The sequence below is a fragment of the Sturnira hondurensis genome, unplaced genomic scaffold (assembly GCF_014824575.4).
Source record: "Sturnira hondurensis isolate 20B ecotype Veracruz unplaced genomic scaffold, ASM1482457v3 Scaffold0005791, whole genome shotgun sequence".
Taxonomy (NCBI): domain Eukaryota; kingdom Metazoa; phylum Chordata; class Mammalia; order Chiroptera; family Phyllostomidae; genus Sturnira; species Sturnira hondurensis.
Window position 1 is genome coordinate 436221 of NW_028078422.1, and position 27545 is coordinate 463765.

Below are 27545 nucleotides of genomic sequence, written 5' to 3' on the forward strand. Positions count from 1 at the left end.
AGGCAGGGGGCATGGCAAATGCAAAGGCCCTGACGCTGGGCTGAGCTGGGTGAGTTCGGGGGGGTGGGATATCAGAAGACCTGTATGGCTGGAGTTTCAGGAGTGAGGAATGGGGCAGTACTGGAAAGTTGGATTGGAGGGTAGTGGGGCCTTAACCTTAAAGGTTAAGTAGAGGTTAAGTAGAGGTAGCCAAGGGAAGAGTGCAAAGCAAATGCAAAGCAAGTGCAAAGGCCCTGAGGTGGGAGTGCACTGGAGATGCTCTTAGCCAGGAGGCTAAGAGAGTGATGTGGGTGATGCAGGCACAAAGGTGAAGAGAGCCAAGGTTAAGCAGGACCTTTCTACAGCAGGGACTTGGATTCAAGCCAAGTGAAGGGAAAACAGCCAGGAGAAAAGTGCTAGCGGCTGTTCTCGGCAAAGGCAAAAGGCCCCAAGAGTTAGACTAAACTGGGAGAGTTACAGCAACATCGAGAAAGCCAAGGTGGCCGGAATAAACTGAGTGAAGGGGAGGGTGTGAAGAGGTGAGGTCAGGGGGGTCATGGGGAGGCAGGCGCTGTAGGCTTTGAAGGCTGTGAGTTAGGGATTTGGATGTAAGTTGATTCTTGAAGTATGAAGAGAGGCGGAGGGCGTGCCAGGCAGAGGGATCTGCAAGCGCAAGGTCTCAGGTGGGACCAAGAATAATGTGCTCAAGAGAAGGGCAAGGAGCTGAGAACAGTTGGGGCTGAGTGAGTGAGGGGTTGGTCACAGAGCCATGAGTACACCCTGACCCCTTGGCCCTCCTGCATCTTTGCCCAGGTCGATGGCATCCTTCAGTATTTGCCCTTCCAGGCGGCAGACGGGCAGGTGCAGGTGTTCCGCCAGGGCCAAAATGCTGTGGTGCGCACAGACTTTGGCCTGACCGTCACCTACAACTGGGATGCCTATGCGGTTGCCAAGGTGCCCGGAAGCTATGCTGGGGCCCTGTGCGGGCTCTGTGGAAACTTCAACGACAACCCAGATGATGACCTGGCCCTGCGGGGAGGGGGCCAAGCTGCCGACGCCCTGGCCTTCGGGAAGAGCTGGCAGGAGGAGACAAGGCCGGGCTGTGGAGCAGCTAAGCCAGGGGACTGTCCCAAGCTGGACTCCCTGGTAGCCCAGCAGCTTCAGAGTAAGAAGGAGTGCGGGATCCTTGCCGACCCTGCGGGGCCCTTCCGGGAGTGCCACCAAAAGCTGGACCCGCAGGGCGCCGTGCAAGACTGCGTCTACGACCGCTGCCTGCTGCCAGGCCAGTCTGGGCCTCTGTGTGACGCACTGGCCGCCTACGCGGGGGCTTGCCAGGCCGCTGGGGCCACTGTGCACCCCTGGAGGAGCGAGGAACTTTGCCGTGAGTATCAGTAGTGAAAACTGGGGTCTCGGCCTTATGTAGATTCATTGACACATAGATATCACTAATTCATTTAATTCTTGCAACAGCCTTATGAAGTAGGGAAGGTGGCTTTGCCCATTTAACAGATGAGGAACCTGAGGCTCAGAAAGGATCCGTTACATCGGTCCGGGATCCTTACACCTAGGAAATGACAGATGCAGCAGTACAGCTGGTGGCCCTATGGCGGTTGTCACTCAGAGAGGAGCAGCGGTGTTGCTGTTAGAGGGAGCCCAGCACCCTCTCCAGTTCTGCTCCGGCCCCACCTGGTCTGCCGCACTGACGTGTAACAGCTGCTGAGCCCCTTGGGCAGTCACTCTGAGACCCTTGCACCAGATGCGGGGGCAGGAATGGTCTTCAAGTGCCTTTGCTTTCCTGTGAAAGGAGTTGAGAAAGCCGTGCATCCTTTCGCCCGATGTTTACATTTTAAAGTTTATTGTTAAAATAGAATACACATGTTCAAAAACATGTACGTATAAGAGGTAGAAGCCTGTTCAAGTCTCAGCAAGAGAACAAACTGGCATGAACTTTCCCAAGAATCACGAAAAAGTACGTACTAGCCCCCCCATAACTTTGGAAGCCCCTTCATGCCCTTTTCCTAGCACTATACCCCAAGTGGTAAGCACTCTTCTGACTTCTAAAGCTTCTCTTTTTTAAAAAAAAAGATTTTATTTATTTATTTTTAGAGAGGGGAAGGGAGGGAAAAACAGAGGGAGGGAAACAATAATGTGTGGTTGCCTCTCTCACGCCCCCTACTGGGGACCTGGCCTGCAACCCAGGCATGTGCCCTGACTGGGAATCGAACCAGCGACCCTTTGGTTCACAGGGCGGTGCTCAATCCACTGAGCCACACCAGCCAGGGCTAATTGCTTCTTTACAATGTTATTTTGCTTGTCCATCTGTCCAACCAGATTCTCTTTTAAACTGGATCAGTAGTGCTGTCCAACAGAACTTGGGGGATCATGGAAATGCTCTCTGTTTGAGCTGTAAGCATAGCATGTGGTTGCCGTTAACCAAATGTGGCTACTGAGCATTTGAAATGGGGCTGTTGTGACCAAAACACTATGTCTTCAGTTTTATTTCATTTTAATTAAATTCACATTTAAATGGCCACAAGCGACTGTCATAGTGGACCACACAGACAGAGGATTGATTTGGTTCAGTTCTGGGTTTTTTTGTTTTGCTTTGTTTTTGAGGAAACTATTTGCCTTTTTTTATGAATCCGCACCCAAAGATATGTTTACCAATTTTTAGAGATAGAGAAAGGGGGAGAGAGAGAAAGTGAGAGAGAGAGAGAAAAAGTGAGAGACATCAGTGTGAGAAAGAAACATCAGTTGGTTGCCTCTTGTATGTGCCCTGACCGCGGATCAAACCCTCAGCCTAGGTATATGCCCTGACTGGGAATTGAACCCTCAAACTTTTGGTGTATGGGATGATGGTCCAACCAACTGAGCCACCCGGCCAGGGCAAAATTGTCTGTCTTCTAATCTGGAGTGAGTGGGGTTTGGAGAGAGGAACAGGGATTCTTTATTTTTTTTCTTTAAAACATGGACAAATATTTTAATCTATAGAGTCATTACTCCCACTGCAGAATGGAAAAGCTAAGAGTACTGCACTCACAAACACACTGCAGAGGTCACACACACACTCGCTACACGTACGTACGTTTAAAATACGTACGGCATAGCCACACCTCACTAACAACTTCAACGAGCTCGCTGGAGACGGTCCAGACAACCCAGAGCTCGGCTGAAGAGGATCAGGGCCAGGGTAACTGTGACGTAACCTGCTCCCCAGGCCCCACTCAGCAGAGGAGCTCCTTGCAGCCGGACCACTTCTGTGTGACTGTGTGTGAGCGTGTGTGAGCATGTGTGCGCCCTTGCATGTGTGTCGGGAGGCCAGCTGTTTCCCAACCCTGACGGCCACTCTCCTCGCAGCGCTGACCTGCCCGCCCCACAGTCACTACGAGGCCTGCTCCTACGGCTGCCCGCTGTCCTGCGGGGACCTCCCGGTGCCTGGCGGCTGTGGCTCTGACTGCCGCGAGGGCTGCGTGTGTGACGAGGGCTTTGCACTCAGTGGTGAGTCCTGCGTGGCCCTGCCCTCCTGTGGCTGCTTGTACCAGGGCACCTACCACCCGCTGGGCCAGACCTTCTATCCTGGACCCGGGTGCGAGTCCCTTTGCCACTGCCAGGAGGGCGGCCTGGTGTCCTGTGAGCCCTCCACCTGCGGCCCACAAGAGGCCTGCCAGCCGTCCGGAGGTGTGCTGGGCTGCGTGCCTGTGGGCTCTGTCACCTGCCAGGCCTCAGGAGACCCTCATTACACCACCTTTGACGGCCGCCGCTTCGACTTCATGGGCACCTGTGTGTACGTGCTGGCTCAGACCTGTGGGACCCGGCCCGGCCTGGAGCAGTTTACCGTCCTGCAGGAGAACGTGGACTGGAACAATCAGAAAGTCAGTGTGACCAGGGTGATCACCGTCCAGGTGGCTAACTACACCCTGCGGCTGGAGCAGAATAAGTGGAAGGTCACGGTGAGAGCAGGGGCTGACCCTGAAGCGGGGGCTGGGATAGAGGGTCATCTGTGGGTGGGACCCGGGGTAGTGCTCAGCCCAGGGGCAGGAGACACAGGGTTCAGTGTGGATGTGAGAGGCATGGGGTCCCAAAGAAGAGGGGCTGCTGATCAGAACCCAGAGTGGGGAGCCAAGAAGACTCTGGGAGCTGAGATGTGTTCCCACGTGGCCTCGGTCTCTCCTCACCCTGCCCCTGGACTATCCCCTCTGAACGCCCCTCCTACACCCCACTCCTTTTCTCTCCATCCCCACCCCCCGCCCCATCCCGGTCCCCGCCCCAGCCACCTCCCTGGTCTCCCAGCCTATGGCAGCACGTGATGCAACCAGAGGTTGGTACATTCCAGCATGGGAAGGGCTCAAGGACAGAGGACAGAGGTAGCTCCACATTCCCGAACAGCCACAACCACAGTAACAGCAGCTGCGGCTTCTGCATAGCTGCCCCCAGACCTCGGCTGCTAAGCACGTCAAACCCAAGTGCCATTTTATCCTCACCGTAGTAGCTGCAATGCCTCGATTTTCTTTAGTTTTTAAAGGGGGATGTCCCATCACTGGCCACAGTCCCCCAGCAAAGGCGGGACTTGAACCCAAGCTGGCGTACCAGGAGACAGCCTGCTGCGCCCTGGGGCTGCAGGTGCTTTCGGGCCAAGACGGGGTTACTCCCACAGATCTACCCTGGAGGGTTTTCGGCAGCGCTCCCACTAAGATTCAAGCCCCTGCCTGTTGTACTAGTAGCGATATTGATGAGGGTGCTGTCAAACGGCTGACTTTCCCAAGTGCTGGTGCCTTTGATGTTTAAATACTTCCTGATGTGGCCACGCTCCTAGAATAGCACCTGGCGTACAATTGGCTATAAACACATAAGAGCTGTTGGGTTTTTGTGGTGAGGTAGAAACTATCGATGTCTCCACTTTACCGATGAGGAAACGGAGGCACAGGGGCTAAGTCACTTGGCCTTGACCGCTGTCTACCCCTGTTTGGGAAGGACGGTGGTGGACTGTTTTTAGGAGACTCATCGGGAGCATGTCCTTCTCCCACCCTCTTCTCTGACTCCTCACGCTTCCAAAACAATCACTGTGTCCGTATTAAGGAAGGCCCGGCCAGCATGTCCACCGGGGGTGGATTTACAAGGCTTTGTTGGTGGAAACCATGGGTTCTTGGCTCATGGCCTTGAAGTTCGCTTCTCCAGAAATTTAGCCTGACTTTCCACCCACCGCTGGATGCGTAAGGCAAAAACCCTTTGCACCCGTTTACTCTTCAAAATAAAAACACCCAGTCGTAGCTAATAATGACAACAGGCGCCCCCAGAACACCCATTTTATGCCAGATACATGGGTCAGCACTTCGCAAACACTAATTTATCGAATCCTTAGGACGACGCTGTGGGGTAGGCACTGCATTCCCACTCAGTAGACGGGGAAACACGAAAAAAGAGGTGACCCGCCTGCCCAAGGTCACAGAAAGAGTAAGGGGCGGCACCGTGTTNACACCCAGTCGTAGCTAATAATGACAACAGGCGCCCCCAGAACACCCATTTTATGCCAGATACATGGGTCAGCACTTCGCAAATACTAATTTATCGAATCCTTAGGACGACGCTGTGGGGTAGGCACTGCGTTCCCACTCAGTAGATGGGGAAACACGAAAAGAGAGGTGACCCGCCTGCCCAAGGTCACAGAAAGAGTAAGGGGCGGCGCCGTGTTTGCACCCAGGCAGGTGTCTGTGAAGTCAGTCACCGTATTACCTGTCATCGCGGTAAGGGGTGACCAAGCAGCCACTGGTAAGGCTGTTATTCCGCCGAGACCCGGATCAATTTCCCGTGGCTGCTGGAATACGTCGCCACCACCTTGGTGGCTAAAACAACAGGCATTTATTTCCTCAGACTTGTGAATGCCGGAAGTCCAAACCAAAGTGTTGCCAAGGGCTGCACCCCCTTCTAAGGCGCAAGGGGAGGACCCTCCCTCGCCCCTTCCAGCTTCGGGGGGGCTTCCTCACTCCATCTCTGTCTTTGTCCTCACACGGCCTTCCCTGGTAGCTCTGTGCCTTCTCTTCTCCTGCCTCTCACACGGACATGTGACACAGGACCGAGGGCTCGTCCTAAACCAGGATGACTGCGTCCCCAGGTCATTATCCTCTCGCGTTTGCAAAGACCCTTATTCTGAATACGGCCATATTCCGAGGTGCTGAGTGGACATCCTTGAACCCACTAGAAGACCCTATTATTACACCCATTTTATAAATATAGAAACTAGGGTCCCGCAGAGCCTCAGTGTCGGGAGGGCCTTGACTGGGGTCTGCCCTCTCAAAGTGCCCCCTCTGAAGCATGGCACCTTCTGCTTCCCAGGTAAACGGTGTGGACTTGAAGCCCCCTGTGGTGCTGGCCCAGGGCCGGGTCCGCGCCTTCCAGGAAGGCTCAGATATGGTGATCAAGACTGACTTTGGATTGCGTGTGGTCTACGACCTCTTGTACAATGTGCGGGTCACCGTCCCAGGCAACTACTACAAGCAGTTGTGCGGCCTGTGTGGGGACTACAACGGTGACCCCAAGGACGACTTCCGGAAGCCCGACGGCTCGCAGGCCGGCAGCCCCAGTGAGTTCGGCAACTCCTGGGAGGAGGCAGTGCCGGGCTCTCCCTGCCTGCCACCGCCCACCTGCAAGCCTGGGGAAGACTGCCACCCTCAGGAGTGTGCGCCTGAGCTTCAGGAGAAGTACCAGCAGGAGCAGTTCTGTGGGTTCCTCGCCAGCCCGACCGGGCCACTGGCCGCCTGCCACAAGCTGCTGAATCCCCAGGGTCCCTTGCAAGACTGTGTCTTTGATCTCTGCATCGGCGGAAACCAGAGCATTCTCTGCAACAACATCCATGCCTACGTGAGTGCTTGCCAGGCAGCGGGAGGCCACGTGGAACCCTGGAGGACCGAATCTTTCTGCCGTGAGTAAGGGGCAGAGACGGTGGGGGACACCAAGGAGCAGAGGTGGGGAGGTTGAGGCACAGAAGGGGCAGACCCTGGACCCTGCAGCCCCTCCTTCCCAGAGGCTCTGACCCGCACCCCTCTTCACAGCGATGAAGTGCGCTGCCAACAGTCACTATGAGCTCTGCGCAGACACCTGCACCCTGACCTGTTCTGCGCTCAGCACTGCCCCTCAGTGCCCGGATGCCTGTGCCGAGGGCTGCCAGTGTGACCCCGGCTTCCTCAGTGACGGCCAAGCCTGCGTGCCCATCCAGGAGTGCGGCTGCTACCACGACGGTGTCTACTATGAGGTAGGAGCCTGGTCGTCCCCAACAGACCTGCCGCCTCATCGTGGACCCCTTCCCACTGCCCACAGCCTGTGCCCTTGGCCTCCTGAACGTCCCTCCCACCCACTTCTCCTCCACAACGCAGGGCCCCACTGTGATCCAGCTTGTCCCCTCCTACCTGGCTCCCTCCCAGCCCTCTCTTTTGCTCCCTTTGATCGCTGTCTCCATGGCAGTGGGAAAGGCCTTTGTAAACATAACTGTAGCTCCTGCAACTTTAAACCCTCCCCTGACTCCTCAGGTCAAGGTTTGGCTCCATATCTGGGTCCAATTTTTGTCTCGTTTTACCGGCAGCTAACCGCCCCCCCCCCCACTGCGCCCCTCGCCCACTCTTGAAGTCACTCCCCTCCCTGTGATCTGAGTGTGTTTGTCAGGATCTGTCTCTGTCAAAACATTGGAAGTGCTCTGGCGGGTGGGGCAGGCGGGGCAGCTCTGTCGATCTCAAATGAATAACAATAGTAATGATAACAAATAGGCAAAGAGTGCTTACTCTGTACGGGTTTCTGCTTGAAGTGCTATGCTATGCCATGATAGATACACCTTTTATCATGAAAATTTTCAAATACGCAAAAGAGAGCAATGTAATAAATCCTCGTGTACCCATCACTCGGCTTCAAAAAGAAATTGGCATTTTCCCAATCCTGTCTCATCTCCACCCCCGTTTTCTCTTCAATCTGGACGATCTAAAGAAAACCCCTTTTCATTTCATCTGTACTTCATAGGTATTACTAAGTCAGTTACACTTTCATAGGTAGGTGCTAAGTATTACCTGCAATTTATGTGGAAACTGAGGCATAAAGAGATTAAGTAATTTGCAGAGAATGATGGGATTGGCAAATAGGAAAAAGCGGCAGACTCGGGCAATCTGCTCCAGAGACTTATGCTCTTAATTCCTCTGTTACACTGCTTATCCTATACAGCGGACATTCAATGGATGTTTTGGAATAAACAAATGAGCAAATGAGTGCAAGGGAGTGGATGCGTGAGTGGAACCCCAAGGTCCTGCTGTGCTTCAGTTTCACAGACGAGGGACCACCCTGATGAAAGATGTCTCCTTCCTGTCCTCCAGACCCCGGAGGTCCTGGAGTGAACTCCCCCCTGACGGCTGTGCCCTCTGTCCCCACAGCCAGAGAAGACGGTGCTCACCGACAACTGCCAGCAGCAGTGCGTTTGCCATGCTGGGAAAGGCCTGGTGTGCGAGAGCCACACCTGTGAGCCGGGGCACGTGTGCAACGTCACGGCCGGCATCCTGAGCTGCGTCAAAGGTGCCGGGCTGGGTTGGGGCCGGTGTGGCTGGGGACGGAGGACAGCAACTTTGGAGCTGAGGGTGGTGGGACCCGGATCTTTATGGCGGGAGGCGCAGGGGACTGAGGACTGAGGTCTCCGACCTGGGGGCCTCTGGGCTGGGATTCCCAGGGCCAGGCACAGGGCCCTCCAGGCAGGGAGGCAGTGACCCTCAGGGTGGAGTCCAGGCTGTGGGGGCCCTCCGGGCTGGGTTTCCTGGGCAGATGTCAGAGACCCTCAGCATAAGGGAGGGACAGGCAAACGTTTCTTCCAAAGGGCCTGATGGTAAGTATTTAGACTATTGTGACCAGGCCACGGGGCTTTGGTCACAACTGCTCAACTCTGCCATCATGGCGCCAAATCAGTCACAGAGTAGGTAAGTAGGGGACTAGGGGGCATAGCTCCATGCAAACGTTATTTACAAAAACAGGCAGCTGGTGGTGCCGTAGTTTTCTGACCATTGGTATGTGGGAGTAGTCTGGGGCTTCGGGCACCATCCCCAAGGGGTTCGAGAGACTGGGACCCGCGGGGCAGGGACAGAGTCCTGAGGTCTCAAGCAGATACCCCATGAAGTCTTGGGTCTTGGATACAGGGCACTCCTCGAGTGGAAGACCAAGATTTATATGGATTCAGTCTCAGACATGGGGACCCCCAGCTTAAGTCTAAGACACAAAGCCGCCCCAAGACTGGTTTCTTAGGGTGAAGGGCAGAGAATAATTTCCACGTTTCTGAGGATAAGGAAATGGAACCTCCAGAACTAATTCAGACCCTGAGGGCTGACGGACAGGGTAACGGGGACTCTCGGGGATGGTGGTTTATCGGTCGGGGTCCAATCAGGAGACAGAAACCACGTAGCAGCATGAACAGGGCAAGTTGGAGGGAAAGAATTCTTTACTTGAATGAGAGATGGACACTAAGGGATGCAAAGAATGATAAGGAACACAGAGCAGATACATGGAGCAGCCCCTGCCCCTAAAGTGAGAGCACAGCACCGAAGCAAGGAAAGGAGGAATTGGGAAGAGGGCCCCCACCCCAAGGCTGAGAGGCAGATCTCACTGGAAGGCTCGACTGTAGCCCATTGGGTGGCAGAGAGATTGTGCAGGTGGGAGCTAGCAAGCAGGAAAACCCCACTGCTGAGGGGGTGTCTCACATGCCGCCAGCCCCCCCATGCCAGCAGGAGCCAAGGAGAGCAGAGCCGCCGGAAGCAAGAGGGGTCCCTTTCTTCTTGCTGGGACCCTCCAGTGCCCTCTACTGACAAAGCCTAGCTTTATCAGTGGGTTTGGAGCTAAAAGTCTATAAACTGAGAATTGGCACAGGGGGAGAGAGGAGGAAGTTTTAAGGCTGCGGCATAAGGGTTCCCAAAACTGGGGTCACAGATATAATGGCCCTAGGGACAGTCTTGGACAGAGACCCTCAGAGGTAGGGCCTCAGAAATGAGGTCCCCATGGCTGGGGTCTCGGACGCAGCAACCCCAGGGAGACACAGTCTTGCACAAAAGGGTCCCCAGGCCTAGATATGGGGACCATGGGGACCAGGCTCTCAAATGTTGGGACACCTGGGGTTAGATTATCACCAGAAAGGTCCTTCAGTACCTTGGTCTTGGGCACAGAGACCTCAGGACTGGGGTCCCAGATGTGGTTGTCCAGGCAGCTGGGTTGGGAGGACCTGGGCCCAGGTCTCGAATACAGAGAACCGTGGGGCTAGGGGTCCCCTCATGGACCCCCTCAGGACTGGCAGCATGGACACAGGGACCCGTGGGGTTCTGGTCTCAAACCTGAGTGGTCCCCTGGGGCTGCGATCTTGAGCAAGGGGACCTCAGAGCCTGGGAGCAGATGCTGGGGAGCAGTCGGCCTCATGCCAGAGCCCCTCAAGGTCCTCTCTCCTCTGCCCCCAGACCCTGCTTTGGTGTGCGTTGGTGTGAAGTGTCGGCCACAGGAGACGTGCCAGGAGAGGAACGGCCAGGGTGTGTGTGTGCCCAACTACGAGGCCATGTGCTGGCTGTGGGGTGACCCCCACTACCACGGCTTCGATGGCTGGAACTTTGACTTCCAGGGCACCTGCAACTACGTGCTGGCGACCACCAGCTGCCCAGGGGTCAACAACACCCTGGGCCTGACACCCTTCACCATCACCACCAAGAATGAGAACCGGGGCAACCCTGCTGTGTCCTATGCAAGGCTCGTCACTGTGACTACCCTCAACACCAACATCTCCATCCACAAAGGCGAGGTCGGCAAAGTCCGGGTAAGTCCCACAGGACGGCCCCTGAGCTCCCTGTTGGGCGGGAGGGGTCCTGGCAGTTAGGAGCTCAGTGCTCTTTCTCTTCACCCAGACCGTAAACAAAATGGCAGCAAAGCAACGATAATTACAGCAAAAACCTCTGTCGGGAATTACACGAGCTCACCTCTTTGCAAAGGGCTTTCACCTAGGACTTCAGCATTTTGCCTTTTTAGAGAATTGGGTTTGAATCCAGGTTCTCCGTATCACCTGTGTGACATCGGGCAAGTGACGACTTGGCGGGCCTCAGTTTCCTCATCTTAGGGACAGGGATCGCAGCGGGCTCTGCCCCAGCAGTGAGGTGGTGCAGTCAAGTGTTCGGCTGCGGGTCTGACCTCAGGAAGCCACCGTGAATGTCTGTGAGGAAACAAATGAGAGGCCTTGAGACTCTGACGTGGAGCAACATTCAGGGAACTAGAGGGAGAGAGAAGGGCCGCCCTTTCTGCCCAGGGTAATGGGGGTGCAGATGAAGGGCAGCCCACAGGGGGAGAGGGAAACGCAGAACAGGGCAGGCACTGCAAAAATGAGGGTGAGTGGGAGAGATGCCCAGACACACACAAGTGCTCAGGGAAAGAGGAGGGAGGGAGAGAGTGGGTGAAAGACCCAGAGAGAGTGCGAGCACGCACACACACACACACACACACACACACACACACACACGATGTGGGGTGGTGCGGAGAGAGACTCAGAGAAAAGGAAATCTGAAAGAGAGATAGATCTGGACGGAGACAGAGGGAGAGGCAATGGGGAGCGGAAGGGAGGGAGATGAGATCAAGGAGAAACTCAGAAACAGCAGCAGAGACTTGTTGTGTTCCCGGGGCCTGGACTGCAGCCGATGTCCACATGAGTTAAATGACCCTAGAGCTGCCAGCCGTGAGGAAGGCCTTGGCAGGCCGAGTGAGGGAGGCAGAGGCCAGCGCTGAGCCTCCACACCTCCAGGGATCTCCGTTTGCACCCTCCCCCACCCCGAATCTCCCCTTCCTCCAGGTGAACGGTGTGCTGACGGTGTTGCCTGTCTCTGTGGCCGGTGGAAGGCTTTCAGTGACCCAGGGCTCATCCAAAGCAATGCTGGCAACCGACTTCGGGCTGCGGGTCAGCTATGACTGGAATTGGCGAGTGGAAGTGACGCTGCCCAGCAGCTATCACGGCACAGTGTGTGGGCTCTGTGGGAACATGGACCGCAACCCCAGCAACGACCAAGCCTTCCCTAACGGCACCCTGGCTCCCTCAATACCCATCTGGGGCGGCAGCTGGCGAGCCCCAGGCTGGGACCCACTGTGCTGGGACGAATGTCAGGGGTCCTGCCCCACATGCCCTGAGGACCGAGTGGAAGAGTACAAGGGCCCTGGGTTCTGTGGACCCCTGGCTGCTGGCACGGGAGGCCCCTTTGCTGCCTGCCATGCCCATGTGGCACCTGACAGCTTCTTCAAGGGCTGCGTTCTGGATGTCTGCCTGGGCAGTGGGGCCCACGACATACTTTGCCAGGCTCTGGCAACCTATGCTGCTGCCTGCCAGGCGGCTGGCATTGTCATCAAGGACTGGAGGGCACAGGCTGGCTGTGGTGAGTGTCGGGGCGAGCTGGGCAGGACTTGGGGTGAGGGTTCTGTCTCTGCAGGGCTGGTTGGGTTTCACTCCAGTTCTTCTGGGCCTTTTTGTTTCTTTCTGTGTCTCTTTGTTTTTGTCTTGGTGTTTATCTCTGTCTCCCTACAATTGTTTCTCTGTCTCTCTATTTCTCATTCACTCTTTCCTGTCAGTGTTTGGGTCTTTGTTTCTCTCTCTTTTTGTTTCTCTGCGTCTTTTGTTCTGTCCCTCTCAGTCTCTCTCTGTCTGTCCCCCTTTGTCCCTCTCTCTGTCTCCTCCCACTCTGTCCTCAGACCCCACCCCCTGACACCATTTTCTCTCTCCCCCCGCCCCACTCTCTCATCCGCCTGCAGAGATCTCCTGCCCTGACAACAGCCACTACGAGCTCTGTGGCCCACTGTGCCCTGCCAGCTGCCCGTCCCCTGCACCCTCAGCGTCCCCCGCCCCATGCCAGGGCCCCTGCGCTGAGGGCTGCCAGTGTGACTCAGGCTTCGTGTGGAGTGCAGACCGCTGTGTTCCTCTGGATGGCGGCTGCGGCTGCTGGGCCAACAACACCTACCACGAGGCAGGCAGCGAGTTTTGGGCTAGTGCCACCTGCTCCCAGAGGTGCCAGTGCGGACCTGGGGGTGGCTCTCTGGTCTGCAAGCCTGCCAGGTGTGGGCTAGGTGAAGTGTGTGCCCTGCTGCCCTCAGGCCAGTATGGCTGCCAACCTGTCAGTACGGCTGAATGTCAAGCCTGGGGTGACCCCCATTACATCACCCTGGACGGGCACCGATTTGACTTCCAAGGTACCTGTGAGTACCTGTTGAGTGCACCCTGCAGTGAACGACCTGCGGGGGCTGAGAACTTCACCGTCACTGTAGCCAATGAGCACCGGGGCAGCCAGGCTGTCAGCTACACCCGCAGCGTCACCCTGCACATCTACAACCGCGACCTGACCCTCAGTGCCCGCTGGCCCCGCCAGCTGCAGGTGAGGGGTCCGTGGACAGGGCAGGAGTTGCCTGGGGATTAGTGGTGTGTCTTTCCCCTGACTGCCTTTCACAGGGTAGCCAGAGCGTGATGGAGGGGTTGGGAGTGTGGGTCTTGGAGCCAGACGGCTTCCCCACCCTCGAGCTTTTGTTTATTCTTCTGTAAAATGGTCCCAAGAAAAGCACCTGCTTCTGAGGGTAGTGTGAAGACCCAGTGAAATCGTGTCTAAAGATTAATATTATTGAAAGGAGGGCTCAGTAGGTAGCAGGGACGGGATTCGGACCTTTGTCCTGGCCATTCACTACCTCCAGCTCCGCCCCACGCCCATAGGTGGACGGCAAGCTCGTGGCGCTGCCCTTCCAGCTGGACTCGCGCCTGCGCGCCTACCTGAGTGGCCGCGACGTGGTGGTGACCGCGGCCACAGGGCTCTCACTGGCTTTCGACGGGAACAGCAACGTGCGCCTGCGCGTGCCGGCGGTGTATGCGAGCGCCCTTTGTGGCCTGTGTGGGAACTACAACCAGGACCCCGCCGACGACCTGCAGGCGGTGGACGGGAATCCGGACCGCTGGCAGGTGGGCGGCGCCGAGGGCTGCGGAGAGTGCGTGCCCGGGCCCTGCCCGGCGCCTTGCACCCCGGAGCAGCAGAAGCCCTTCGGTGGTCCCGACGCCTGCGGCGTGATCTCGGCCCCTGACGGCCCGCTGGCACCCTGCCACGGCCTCTTGCCGCCGGCGCAGTACTTCCAGGCCTGCTTGCTGGACGCCTGCCAGGCTCAGGGCCATCCCGGAGGCCTCTGCCCTGCTGTGGCGGCCTATGTGGCAGCTTGCCAGGCCGCTGGGGCCCAACTCGGAGAGTGGAGGCGGCCGGATTTCTGTCGTGAGTACTCACCCACGCATGGGCCACATAGTGGGGGTCTCCCCATCCCGTCTTTTCACAGGACTCTAAGACAAGAGCCTCCTGCAAGGCCTGCCTTAGACACCATCCTGCCTGCCCTGAGCCAGACATCTCCTGCCAGAGAAATACCTGAGCATTCATTCCCACACTAAATGCACCAGGGCACACACTGCAGTGAGAGAGACTGATACCCCCGGTCAGAACCCTGGGTCCGGTAGACTGTTGGGGAGCATGCACTCAGGATCCTAGCCAGATGAAGTGAGTTGGCAGACCCTGTCAGAGCTAGACAGTGAGATTCACCTGGTCAAGCAGATTCTCTCGGGTACCCCTGGTCAGAGAGACCTAGAAAGCTCCACCTGCTCAGATGCCCCTGGACTGTTGCAGACCCTGAAATACACAGGAATTGGCCTGATAACATCAGGCAGGGCCTCTGGTTAGACACTGGGCAGACACACCCAGGTGGAATCATGACCCTGACACAGCCCTGTGCGGGTATGTACATAGTCACAGGGAGTCACACCCCAGGGTACATCTGGCCCCACACCCCAGTCAGATGCACGCCCTGAACACCACAGCTGGTTCCGACCCACACAGTTCAGTCAGTCACAGTTGATCAGGTTGAGCCACAACCAGGTCAAAGAGCCCTGGTTCCCCGAGTCCCACAGTGAACCCCCCAGTTAGATGCGCTGGGTCTCGAGCCCCTCTCGGATCCCTGGACAGATTCGCTCATGCATTATGCTCGGGCGGATCCACAGATCCAGCTGGGCGGGTTCCTCCACTCTGCACCTCCCCCAGGCTCACTTCCCGCTTGTCACTTCCCACTTGTCCCCACAGCCCTCCAGTGCCCTGCCCACAGCCACTACAAGCTCTGCAGTGACTCCTGCCCTGTGAGCTGCCCCAGCCTCTCGGCGCCTGAGGGCTGCGAGCCAGCCTGCCGTGAAGGCTGTGTCTGTGATGCCGGCTTTGTGCTCAGCGGTGACACCTGCGTGCCTCTGGGCCAGTGTGGCTGCCTCCACGAGGGCCGCTACTACCCTCTGGGTGAGACCTTCTACCCGGGTTCCGAGTGCGATCAGCGCTGTGAGTGTGGGCCGGGCGGCCAAGTCACCTGCCAGCAGGGCACAGTCTGTCAGCCCCATGAAGAGTGTCAGATACAGGATGGTGTCCAGGCCTGTCACCCTAAAGGCTGTGGCCATTGCCTGGTCAGTGGGGGCATCCACTACGTTACCCTGGATGGACGTGTCTATGATATGCATGGCTCCTGCTCCTACATCTTGGCTCGAGTCTGCCACCCACAGCCTGGGGATGAGGACTTTGCCATTGTGCTTGAGAAGAACGCGGCTGGAGATCCCCAGCGCCTGATAGTTTCTGTGGCTGGCCAGGTTGTGGGCCTGGCTCAGGGCCCGAGGGTAAGTGGGCATGGCCCTGCCCTGGGGGCTCTGAGGGGACACAACCCTGCCCTGGGAAGTCTGAGGGGGATGCAGCCCCACCCCAGAGGGGCTGAAAGGGACACGGCTCTACCCTGGAAGTCTAAGGGGACTGCCTTACCTGCCTTACCCCTGACCTGCCTGACCCTTCCACACAGGTCACTGTGGATGATGAGTCTGTGGCCCTGCCTGTGACTGTGGGCCACGTGCGAGTGACGGCTGAGGGCCGGAACATGATTCTGCGGACGACCAAGGGGCTACGGCTTCTCTTCGATGGTGACGCCTACCTCCTCATATCTGTCCCCGGCTCCTTCCATGGACGTCTCTGTGGCCTTTGTGGCAACTTCAATGGCAACTGGAGTGATGACTTTGTCCTGCCCAGTGGCACCGTGGCCCCCAGTGTGGATGCCTTTGGGGCCGCGTGGCGGGCGCCGGGCTCCTCCCAGGGCTGTGGCGAGGGCTTTGGGCCCCAGGGCTGGCCGGTGTGCTTAGCAGAGGAGACAGCGCCGTATGAGAGCGTCAAGGTCTGCGGGCAGCTCCAGGACCCCCAGGGGCCCTTCGCGGCCTGCCATGGTGTGCTGAGCCCCTCCGAGTACTTCCGCCAGTGCGTGTTCGACCTGTGTGCCCAGAAGGGCAACAGCACCTACCTCTGCCGCAGCCTGGCTGCCTATACGGCAGCCTGCCAGGCCGCCGGCCAGGCTGTGAAGCCTTGGAGGACAAACAGCTTCTGCCGTGAGTGCCCATAGGCCCCCGGGGGACTCCAAACCAGGCTCGGGAATGCCTCCCCATCCGCTCCCAGCCCTGTCTGCATCTTAGGGGCAGCCTCTTCCCTGTGGAAGGTGTCCCATCCCAGTTTCTCCCACAGCGCACCCTGCTGGCTTCCCTCTGGCCTGTCCGCGAGCGGACAGGCCCTTCTCAGACTCCTTTCAGGGGCCCTCTCTCTGAAACCTCAGACACACTTCCTCCTTAGGGCTCTTCCTGGACCCTTTCTGTGGTGACCTGGGAGGGTGGGTTCACAGGTCTCTAGTTCACACAATAAAGCCTGAGTCTGTGACTAACCCAGACCCCAAAGCATGGGAACGTATCCATCCCCTCACATCCCCCAGGACAAGGCTGCAGCCCCCATAGACCCCCAGAACTCTACTTCTCCGATCCCCCCAGCCAGATTTGTCTTCAGGGCTAAGCACGGGTACTGTCTCTAGACCTGGCCTCTGTCCTGACTGCTAGCCTCAGGGGTCCAGCAGCCTCCTGGACACTTCCCCCTGGGTGCCCTTAGGGTCCTTTGCACCTGCTGTGCTCCCATGAGACTGCTCTGATGCAGTGTGTCATTGGGCATTTCATCCCAAACTTGATCTTCTTATCCCCATCTCAGGGCAGCCATACCATCCACCAGCTGCTCAGCCAGAGCCCAGCACCCCACCCTGGATGCTTCCCTTGGGTCCTCGGCTCCCTGTTTTTGCCCCACCCGGGCCCTGACCACTCTGTCTGTACTCCCCAGCGCAACCCTGATCACGTCGGGCTGGCACTATTTATCCCGCCGATAGGAGGTCTCCAGCAGAGCCGGGTGCTGTCTTCACCTCCTGTCGCCAGGGCCGGGTGTGCAGGTGTGACCCCGCTCTGCCTCCTCTCTCTGCAGCGCTCCAGTGCCCCGCCAACAGCCACTACTCCATCTGCACGTACTCCTGCCAGGGTTCCTGTGCAGCTCTCTCCGGCCTCACCGGCTGCACCTCCCGCTGCTTCGAGGGCTGTGAGTGTGATGACCGCTTCCTGCTCTCCCAGGGCGTCTGCATCCCTGTCCAGGACTGCGGCTGCACCCATGATGGCCGATATTTGCCGGTGAGCAGGAGGTGGGCAGGTGTGGAGGGCCTTGGGGGAGACGCAGAGCTTCTGTGCTGACCCCCTTCAGCACAGAAGGAGGGTAGGTCCATTCATTTACTGACGGTCACCTAGGTTGCTTTCAGCTCTTGGCTATTGTAAATTGTGCTGCTGTGAACATTGGGGTGCATGGGTTCTTTTGGATTGGTAGCACTGCAGTTTCTGCTTCTGCGTCATATCCCCCCTCCTCTTCTGTGTGTAACAGAAAATCTCCCCCTGCTCCCTCTTAGGATACACGAGGTTGCATTTACGTTCCACACAGATAACCCAGAGTAATCTCCTCATGTCAAGACCCTGAATTTAATCACACCTGCAAACTTCCCATGTAAGGTCACATTTACTAGTTCCAGGCATTAGGGCTTGATATCTTTGGGGGACTGTTATTCACCTACTACAGGACCTTCCCTAAGCCTCAGTTTTTCATCTGTGAAATGGGATTTACCCTCCTTGCACCACAGATGTTTGAGACCTGGGGGCAGTTGCACATGAAAGGCACCCACAGAGCACCGAGCCTTGTCCTCCGCACTCAGTAAAACTTACGTCAGCACAGTGGGCAGCACAGCTAACAGCAGTTTAATAACATATGTTGAAAGTTCTTTCATTTTTGTTAGAGTTGATTATTTTTTTATTCATGCTTTTTGATCTCCTACTGTTCCCAGACTGGCCCTGCCCTGGCATGGTCTGGGGACTTTTGCGTGTCAGGTGACTTCTGGGTTCTTGACTCGTGCAGAGAAAAATTCAAGAAGCAAGTCCAGGTGAACATGACAGTGAGTTCATTAAAGATTAGGGCGGCGAGGCCAAAGAAGGGCCCTCGGACACAGGGGCAGGGGCTAAACCTGGGGCGAGTCGCCACTGCCCACCCCCCACCCCACCCCCACCCCTGGTCACAAGTCTCACGGAAACCGTCCGAGCTTAGGATGAGAAAAGCAAAAGTACCCACCCGAGGAAGGGGGCGTGTGCACATTCAAAGAAAAGCAACAACTGCCATTCTCTGTCCTGAGGGGTTTTATCTGTTTCCCGTAGAATTTTAGGGGGTGTCCCGGGGGAGGATCACAACAGCATTCGTTAGATCTGCAGTGTGCCCTTTAGTGTGCCCGTATATTGAAATGACATATAATGGGGTCCGCGGTCATTTTCTGGTCAGTTTTACCTCTGCCTTGAGTTAGTCTGGCTCGAGTTGGTTGTCGTGATCTACCTTCCTGACAAGGGTGATTGACACCATCTGCTCTTCGGCATCTTCGGTTGGGGAGTGTAGGGTCTTGTGATTTATTGGTTGCTGTTCATCGCTCAGCCGTTCTGGCCCTTTGTTCAGCCGCGGATCTCAGTGTCCTCATTCCACTCGCCAGGGAATGTTTCCGATTTCTCACTAACCTGCCTCCTGACTATGCGCCAAGCTTGTTACAGGGGTTAATTCGCCTAATAATCACCACAGTCCTGGGGGACAGGAGTAACAAGTTACCCATTAACAAGTGGTGATGCTGGGATGCACCCCCAGCAGCAGGGGCTCACCCTCCGAGCTACTGGGCATCTTCCTTTCTGTGATTAAATAAAAGACCCTGGCTAGTGTAGCTCAGTGGATTGAGCGCGGGCCTGCAAACCAGACGATCACAGTTCGATTCCCAGTCGGGGCACATGCCTGGGTTGCAGGCCAGTTTCCCACAGGGGCCAGTTCCCTGCAGGGGATGCACGAGAAGCAACCATACATTGATGTTTCTTTCCTCTCTCCTTCCCTTCCCCTCTAAAAAGATAAATCAATAAAATATTTTTAAAAAATAATAAATAAATAAAAGAAAGGTGGGTCACCACATCTGTCCTCATTCATCCCAGTTTTACTCGCGGCAGAAACGGAGGCTAGAGGGTCTGGAAGTGCAGGACTTCTGGGGAAGGAGATGCCCAACTTCTTCCTTCCGGCTTCAAACTTGGGAGAATAGAACAAAGAACTCGGCTGTTGACGTTCCGCCGTGTGCGCTTTGCCATCCATCATCCTCTCTGTGTAAATACATCCGCAGATTTTTCTGACCCATTTGAGAGCATGTTACAGACACAGCGCTCCTTTACCTTCCTGCACTTTAGCGGGACTTTTCTAAGGAAATTCATTTGATGTGACCACAGTGCAATTCAAACTCAAGGGATTAACACTGATTCGATACTATTATACAGTCTGAAGATTTTGTCCCAATTCCACCAGGTGCCCCTATAGTAACCGCTGTAACAAAAGCCCCTCCCGGAGTCGGGGCCCGTTTGAGGATCAGACACTTTCCGTTCTCGTGAGATTTGATGAGATCACCAGGTAGTAAATGCAGCTGGAAAAAGAAGGGCTGAGGGCTGAGCCCTAATCAGGGAAGTGTCAGGAATGTGGGAGGAACTTGAAAACATAGTGAAGAAAGAGCAACTGGTTAGGTAGAAAAAAGAAAAAGAAAAGAAAACAGGAGAAACGTCCCTGGAATTGGGTTTCCGGGGCCCCTGGGATCTGCGCCGTGGATGTCAGGACTGGGACATGTCTCCTGCCCACCCGACCTGTGTCCACTAGCTTTTGCTGGGTGACAAACCGCCCCAGAGCTCAGTGGCTGAACACAACTGCTTGTTTAGTCCACAGTCCTGCAACCCAACCCTGCAGTTTGGGTTGGGCTCCCTGGGTGGCTCTTCGGCTGTTCTTTGGGCTCACTCGCATCTTTCTCATTCCCCAGTGGGTCAGCTGGGGCTGGTTTGTTTTGTTGTTGTTGTTTTATTTTTAAAATGTTATTTGTTCATTCTTCTTTATTCTGTTATAGCTGTCCCAGTTTTTCACCCTTTGCCCTCCTCCATCCCACCCACCCCCCCAACTCCCACAGCCCGTCCTCACTCCCCTGTCTGTGCTAATCGGCCACTCAGACCTGTCCGTGAACTGCTCCCTTCCCCTCCTTCCCACCATTCCCTGCTCCCCGCCTTTCCTGTGGCAGCCGTCTGGTCCCTGTTTCCACGGCTCTGGTTCTGTTTCGCTCATTAGTTTATTTTGTTCATTAGATTCCTCTCACAAGTGAGATCACATGGTATTTGTCTTTGACTGACTGGCTTATTTCACTTAGCAAAATAGTCTAGCTGGGGCTGGTTTAGAGTGACGTCACTGGGGATTGTTGTCTGTCTCGCATGGGGTGTCCTGTCCTCTGGCGGGACCGTGCTTGTTCTCGTGGTGGCCAGGAGGGGGAGAGAGAGAGAACAGCTATCATGTCGTTTGAGGTCTAGCCTTGAACCTGGCACAGCACTGCTTCGGCTGCACTATGATAACCAAAGCCCAGTTTTAAGGCTGACCTAGATCCGTAGGGAAGAGGAAATGAACTCCATTTCCTAATGGGCGTCGTTGCGAAGTGCTCTGCATGGCTCCCCAGGGTTGAAGGATTGTGGCCGTCGTTGCGACCCACCCCACCACCGTAACCGGGCCTTTCTCTGTGCACAGGTGAACTCCTCCCTGCTGAGCCCATACTGCGAGGAGCGCTGTTCCTGTTCCTCCAGCACCGGCCTGACGTGCCAGGCAACGGGCTGCGGTCTAGGTCATGTATGCGAGGTCGAGGCTGGGACCCGGGACTGCTGGACCCCCGCTGGCCTCTGTTCCCTCTCTGGGGGCACCAATCTCACCACCTTTGACGGGGTCCACAGTGCCGTCAGCATCCCTGGCGTCTACGAGCTCTCTTTCCGCTGCCCAGGAATACAGAACATCCCCTGGTACCGTGTGCTTGCTGATGTCCACTCCTGCGATGGCAGAGTTGAAGCTGTACAGCAGGCTCACATCTTCTTCCAGGGCGGGCTGGTGACTCTGACCCCAAACAGGGGCGTATGGGTAAGCCTGGGCATGGGGCGTCTCTCGCCTGGGCTTTGTCTTCCCTCCATTCCTGGCTGCCCGTCTGTCTTGCTATCTGTTTCCTTTATCCAGATCTCTGCAGTGTGGTCTCTAAATTTGTATTTGTCTCAGTGTTTCAAATGTATTCCCTCTGTTGTGTCTGAGTTCTTGAGGAGCAAAAACACACTCCAGTATAAGGCAGTTTTGATGTCAGTGTTAATCAAGACTCTTCATGGCAAGCAATGGAAAGCCAGATGTAAATTACCTTGAGAAAATGGAATTCATTGGCCCACATAACTAGTAAATGCAGGGAGAGAGCTTCAGGAGTGGCTGGATCCAGGTGTCCTGGCAGTACTGTCTGGAGTTGCACCTTCATCTTTTAGACGTGCTGTTTTCCAAATCAGCTCCATTCTCTGACACGCTACAACATTGCCACGGCACAGGAACCGTTATTCTCCTCCTTTTACAAAGAGGGGGACCTAGGGCCCAAAAGGCAAAGTCATTTACTCAAGTCACTCAGAGAATGCCTGGGAGATCTGGGCTTGAACCCACCAGCACCCATGCTCCTAACCACCTTGGTGGCAATGGGTGCTGGTTGTAACTGTGTGGGTACAAGGGACCAAGGTGGATTCCAAGTACGGTGCTCAGTGGGAACTTCCCCTGGACACTGTCAATTACAGGCTACTTGATCCTTCCCTCAGCTGTCCTGCTTTCTCTTAAAGGCCCCTCGGGCCTATTGTTTGCATCATGACTCCATTCCAGCCCCAGTGCCCCCTCCATCCTGCCCTTTGAATTCCTGTCACTTACAACTGCCTTTTATTTGCCAAACCCCCAACTGGTTCTCATCAATTCCAAATTTCTGAGAGAGGGAATCTGTCTGGCCTAAGTACTGGCTGACGCTGACTCAGTCTCATCACCCACGGCTCATGTGAAAGAGCCCAAGAGCCAAACCCAGATGTCAGGCCACACGAAAGATTCCAGATGAGCACGTCTCTATTTCCACGATCTGTTCATTGATTGCAGACTCATCCGCTGGTGTCTTCCGGATCCAGTGGGGAGAGACAGCCAGTGCTCCTCACACCCCTCCCCCAGGAGTAATCACAGATCAGGTCATTCCGTGTTTTAAAACTCTACAATGGCTTCCCCAGAACACCGTTCCAAACTGAAGCAAGCTCCCTTCTGTGGCCTACAAGCCTCGGGTGATCAACCGTTTGTCCAGCCTCCTTTCCTGCCACTCCCTCCCTCCTTAGGCTAATAACAGGCCAAGCGGGCCTTTCTGCTGTTTGTACAGCAGACCAAGCTTGTTGCTACCTCAGGGCCTTTGCATTTGCTGTTCCCACTACAGCAGCACGCTTCTCCCAGGCCCTCTCAGAGTTGGCTCCTTCTCATCCTGCTGGTCTCACCTGGTCCCAGCAGGGCCTCCACAGAGAGGCCTTTCCTGACTACCTGCAATGCTCTCACTCTTCGTCCCAGTCTCAGTGCTGTTACTCTCCCTTTTCTTCCCTGCAAGGCTCTCATCACTCTCTGAAGTCATCCATTATTTCTTTGTTTGTGTTTGTTGCCTTCCTTCATCACTAGAATATGGTCCTCAGGTGAGCGTGGGTCCTATCCATCCCAGTCATTAGTCCCCAGTACCCAGCTCAGGGCCTGGAACCGGGCAGGTATCCAGGACAAGTTTGGTTTTTTGAATACATTCAGCCCTGTTGCCTCTGCACCGTCCATGTGCGGGGTAACACAGGTGACTCAGACCCAGGCCTGAGACTTGCAAAGCTTGCACCCTGGTTAAACTTTCTATTCACCCCCAGCTCTCCTTCGCTGCGTCCATCCCTCCTCCTCTTCCTACTTCTGGCCATTTCTTTTCCCATCTCTCTTTTCATTTTTCCCTCTCTCTCCCTCCCTTCCTTCTTCCTTCTCTTCATTCCTTCCTGCCTTCCTTCCTCTCTCCCACCCGTCAGTGCATCTATCCATCCATCCTTCTTTGCAGATCCTTTTACTTATCTTTTCTGTCTGCCTTGCTCTTCAGTCATCTGGTAGAGGAAGAGGACTTAGCTATCGGTGCATTTAGGAAAAAAATAACTTTTCTTTCCAACAAGGTTCTCTTAGGGAGTCTAACTTTAGAAGGATTAATTCATGAATGAAAACAAACAACAGGTATTTAAAAGAAAAAGCTCACAAGATACCAAGTTGACTGAGTCCACAGCCTATGGGAGAGAAACAGTCATTTTCTTACATGATCGTTATGCTCGTGCTAGGTCGCTTGGCTTCAGACATCAGTATTGAAAAAAAAAGGATGACGTTGTTTTTGTTAGGGAACCAGTAACTTAGGCAACATGCTCAAGGGTTCTTTGACTTTGAGAACTGGAACCACACAGGATGGCACTGGGATTTACTTGATTGTATACCTGGCACAAAGTGCCCACTTGTCCCAAGCCTCCCTTGGAATGTGATGTTGTGTGTATGCCCATTTACCAATGGTCTTCTGTTCATCTGTCCAAATCTCCAAATAGCTTATGTATCCATCTCTCCATGCCTCCAGGTTTGCATCTCTTTCAGCATCTGCCTCTCTGCTTTTGCTCCCTGAACTTGTTATCTTGCTTGGGGTCTCTCCATCCTGGTAACAGCACGGCTCGTCTATGGCTCGAGTCTCACCTGTCTGTCTGTCCCACCCCGCCCACACCAGGTGAATGGCCTCCGAGTGGATCTCCCAGCTGAAGTGTTGACATCTGTGTCTGTGAGTCAGAATCGTGATGGCACCCTGCTCGTTCAGCAGAAGGCAGGGGTCCGGGTGCAGCTGGGCAGCAATGGGCAGCTGGTTGTGATGGTCGGCAGTGACCATGCTGGGATCCTGTGTGGCGCCTGCGGAAACTTTGACGGGGACAAGACCAATGACGGGCATGACTCCCAGGGGAATGCAACAGTGGAACACTGGCAAGCGCAGGACTTCTCCCCATGGTGAGGATGTGGCGTGGAGGCCCTGGGTCCTCATGGGAAGGAGGCACTTGGGGTGGGTGCTCAGTCTGTAAGGAGAAGTGCTAAGTGTCTGTCTCTTGCAGTCATAACTGATCAGTCATCCACCGGAAAAGAGGACTTCAGGACCTGATCCCCCTGGAGGTTGCAATAATGCAAGGATGCACTGTGTCACTGTGTCCCTTCCCTGCTGTCTCCCTCTGCTGAGCCCCTGGGGCTGACTGTGGGAGCCCTGAATAAATATCTTAAGCTAAGCTGCATGCGCATGTGTCTTATCCTTGACTTCCTGCCCGCACAGTAGGGGTCAGATGCCTGGGGAATCTGGCCCATGATGAATATTTATTGGGGGCTGAGGGGATGAGTGGATGGATGGATGGAGACATGGATTCGTGGATTGGGAGAGGGATGGGTGAAAAAATGGGGAGATAGGGAAATATATGGTTAGAAGAGTGGGCGGATAAAAGGATGAATGATTAGCCCTGGCTGGTGTAGCTCAGTGGATTGAGTGCAGGCCTGCGAACCAGAGGATCGAGGTTCGATTCCCAGTCAGGGCACATGCCTGGGTTGCAGGCCATTTCCCAGCAGGGGACTCACGAGAAGCAACCATACATTGATATTTCTCTCCCTCTCTCCTTCCCTTTCCCTCTAAAGATAAACAAATAAAATCTTGAAAAAAAAGATGAATGATTAGATGGAGAGAGGAATAGAAAATGGCAAGACAGATCCATAGATCCTAGCTTTATCATTTGTAACCCTCGCAAGTTCATTTCTCTTTCCCTCAGTTTCCTCACATGTCTTAGTTCATTCAGGCAGCTATAACAGAATACCATGGAATGGGGGTGGTTGATAAAACAACAGGAATTTATTTCTCAGAGCTCTGGAGTTCTGGGAAGTCAAGATCAAGGCACCGGCAGATTCGGCGTCTGCCTGGTTCTCCGATGGGGGTCTTCTCATGTGTCCTCACCTGGCAGAAGGGCAAGGGAATTTCCTGGGCTCTGTTCGACAAAGGCCCTAATCTTGTTCATGAAGGCGCCGCCCTAATGACCTAACCACCTCCCAAAGGCCTCACTTCCAAATACCATCTTGCTGGGGACTGGGGTCCAACATAAAACTTTTGAATCGTTTCCAGAGTCTATTATTTCTGAGTCCTTTCAGTGGACAGATGTAGGAAAGACATACACGTATAAATACAAGTCAGGAGTTCTTGCTGATCCCTCTAGTTGCAGCCCAGGACTGCAGCGTTACTGGCCGTCCCCCATTCTCATATCCACATCTCCTTCGATAACAACGAGAGACCTGGCTCTCAACACCCTGAACACATTTGTGTCTTTTACCCGACCCTCCGAGCCATGGAGACTATTTCGGAACTGCTAGTCCATGCCACTATGGAAAAACCAGCCTCTGAGATAGAGTTCAGGATTCGTTTGCCATTCTTTTCCTCTTTAGACTACGGGTATACAGTACACCAAAGTTCTGTGTTCGAAAGTTACTTGGGTTAGTTCCTTTTTCCCCCTCAGTGTGGTTTGTTACTCATTCGAACTATAACTCAATAATTTATAGACACAGAGCTACTTTACTTCGTTCAAGATTTTGGGTTTTTTTTTCATAGCTGATTTTAGTTCCTTATTGAAAATGTAACTACAATTTAAAAAAAAAAACGTTGAGGGTACACAAACAGTCAATAGCATCGTATTTAAACTAGTACCTATCACACGGAGTTGGAGTGAGGGTTTAGTAGGTTCACGCAATCCACTAGGCAACGATTGAGGGTTTCCTTCCCTCCCAGACCTGTCCCCGTCCTTTCCATGATGGTCTTCCCTCCTCAGTGAATAGCAGCTAGAAAATAGGCAATTATTCTTGATTTCTCCCTTCCCCTTGCCCTCCACTCAGTCCATCAACAAATCCTGTTGGATGACATCAACACACCTGAAACCTACCTGTCTTTGTGATCACGCCACTGTCACCACCGTCACCACCGGGTGCAGCCACCACCCTGACTCGCGGGGACAGCACCCGTAGCCTACCCTCTGCTCTTCCCTGCCTGCATCCCACTCTCAGCCACTGGAGGACTCTTCTTAACACAGAAACAGAACCATTTACTATAAAATCTTACAAGAAAATCATTCCTTTACCTTGTTCTAAAATACCCCTGCCAGTCTCTCCTGACTCACCTCCTATCACTGTCTTCCTTGTCAACTATGATTTGGGACCCCGATCTTTTAATGTATTGAACACGCCTAATTTTCTCACTTCAATAATTTCCCATTGCAATATGCCGTTCTTTTCCTCATCACAGGACTAGCTGCTCCTCCTCCTTCAAATGTCAGCTTCTTGCTACGTAGAGAGGCCTTCCATGACCACCTCACGTGAAGTAGATTCCCTCCGTTACCCTCGGTCCCAGACGCTTGCTTGCTTGCTTCCTTCACTTAATATTTACTTTTACTTGACTCTCGGCCCAATTAGAAGTAACTCAAGGGCAGAGACTGTCTCATTCACCACTTTACCCCCAGCACCTAGCATAGAGTAGGTGCCCAGGACCTATTTACTGAATGAATAAGTGACCAACAACAAACATGGAGGAAAGATTTGCAACACACCTAATTAAGGATTATTATCTACAATATGCAAAGAGCTCTTTCAGCTCTGGCTGGTGTGGTTCAGTGGATTGAGCACCAGCCTGCAAAGCAAAGGGTCACCAGGTTGATTCCAGCGCGTGCCTGGATTGAGGGCAAGGTACCCAGTAGGGGGCGCTCTAAAGGCAACCACACATTGATGTTTCCCTTTATCAGTCCCTTCCCCTCTCTAAAAATTAATAAATAAAATCTTTCTTTTTAAAGAGCTCCTTCAAATCAATAAGAAAAACACAACGGCCCAATTAGAAAAAAAAACACGGTTCCATTAATGAATGAGCAAGTAACAGAAAAAGAAATCTAAATGTGTTGAATGCATTTAATATGCCGGGTTATGCTGAGCTTCGCAACAACCCTGCAAAATGAGTACAGATATAAACAAATAGGCGGAGCGAGGTTAAATAACTTGCCCAAGGGCACACAGCTGATAGTGAGGGAGCCCGGATTTGAATCCACGTAGTTCGCTGACCATAGTCCTTGCCAGTGACACTTGCGGTTGAGTCTCACCCAGACTCAACTTCCTGTCAAGAAAAATAACTGAGAAGTCCTAAAAATAAAGAAGAATAGGCAACAA

The 27545-nt window shown here is 54.5% G+C and overlaps 1 protein-coding gene across 2 annotated transcripts in view; it reads left to right on the plus strand.

The window, feature by feature from the left end:
* FCGBP (Fc gamma binding protein) overlaps positions 1-24601 on the plus strand; it is a 38839-nt gene extending 14238 nt beyond the window's left edge. For both annotated transcript variants that reach the window (XM_037047479.1, XM_037047478.1), the window contains 15 exons: positions 793-1360; positions 3337-3929; positions 6310-6895; positions 7026-7225; positions 8385-8523; positions 10437-10786; positions 11807-12380; positions 12754-13370; positions 13700-14243; positions 15096-15667; positions 15844-16417; positions 17322-17521; positions 20994-21374; positions 24055-24326; positions 24428-24601. In XM_037047479.1, the coding sequence (XP_036903374.1) occupies positions 793-1360; positions 3337-3929; positions 6310-6895; positions 7026-7225; positions 8385-8523; positions 10437-10786; positions 11807-12380; positions 12754-13370; positions 13700-14243; positions 15096-15667; positions 15844-16417; positions 17322-17521; positions 20994-21374; positions 24055-24326; positions 24428-24437 (6180 nt within the window). In that variant the 3' untranslated portion in view covers positions 24438-24601. The remainder of the gene's footprint in view (positions 1-792; positions 1361-3336; positions 3930-6309; positions 6896-7025; positions 7226-8384; positions 8524-10436; positions 10787-11806; positions 12381-12753; positions 13371-13699; positions 14244-15095; positions 15668-15843; positions 16418-17321; positions 17522-20993; positions 21375-24054; positions 24327-24427) is intronic.
* Positions 24602-27545: the final 2944 nt, after the last annotated feature.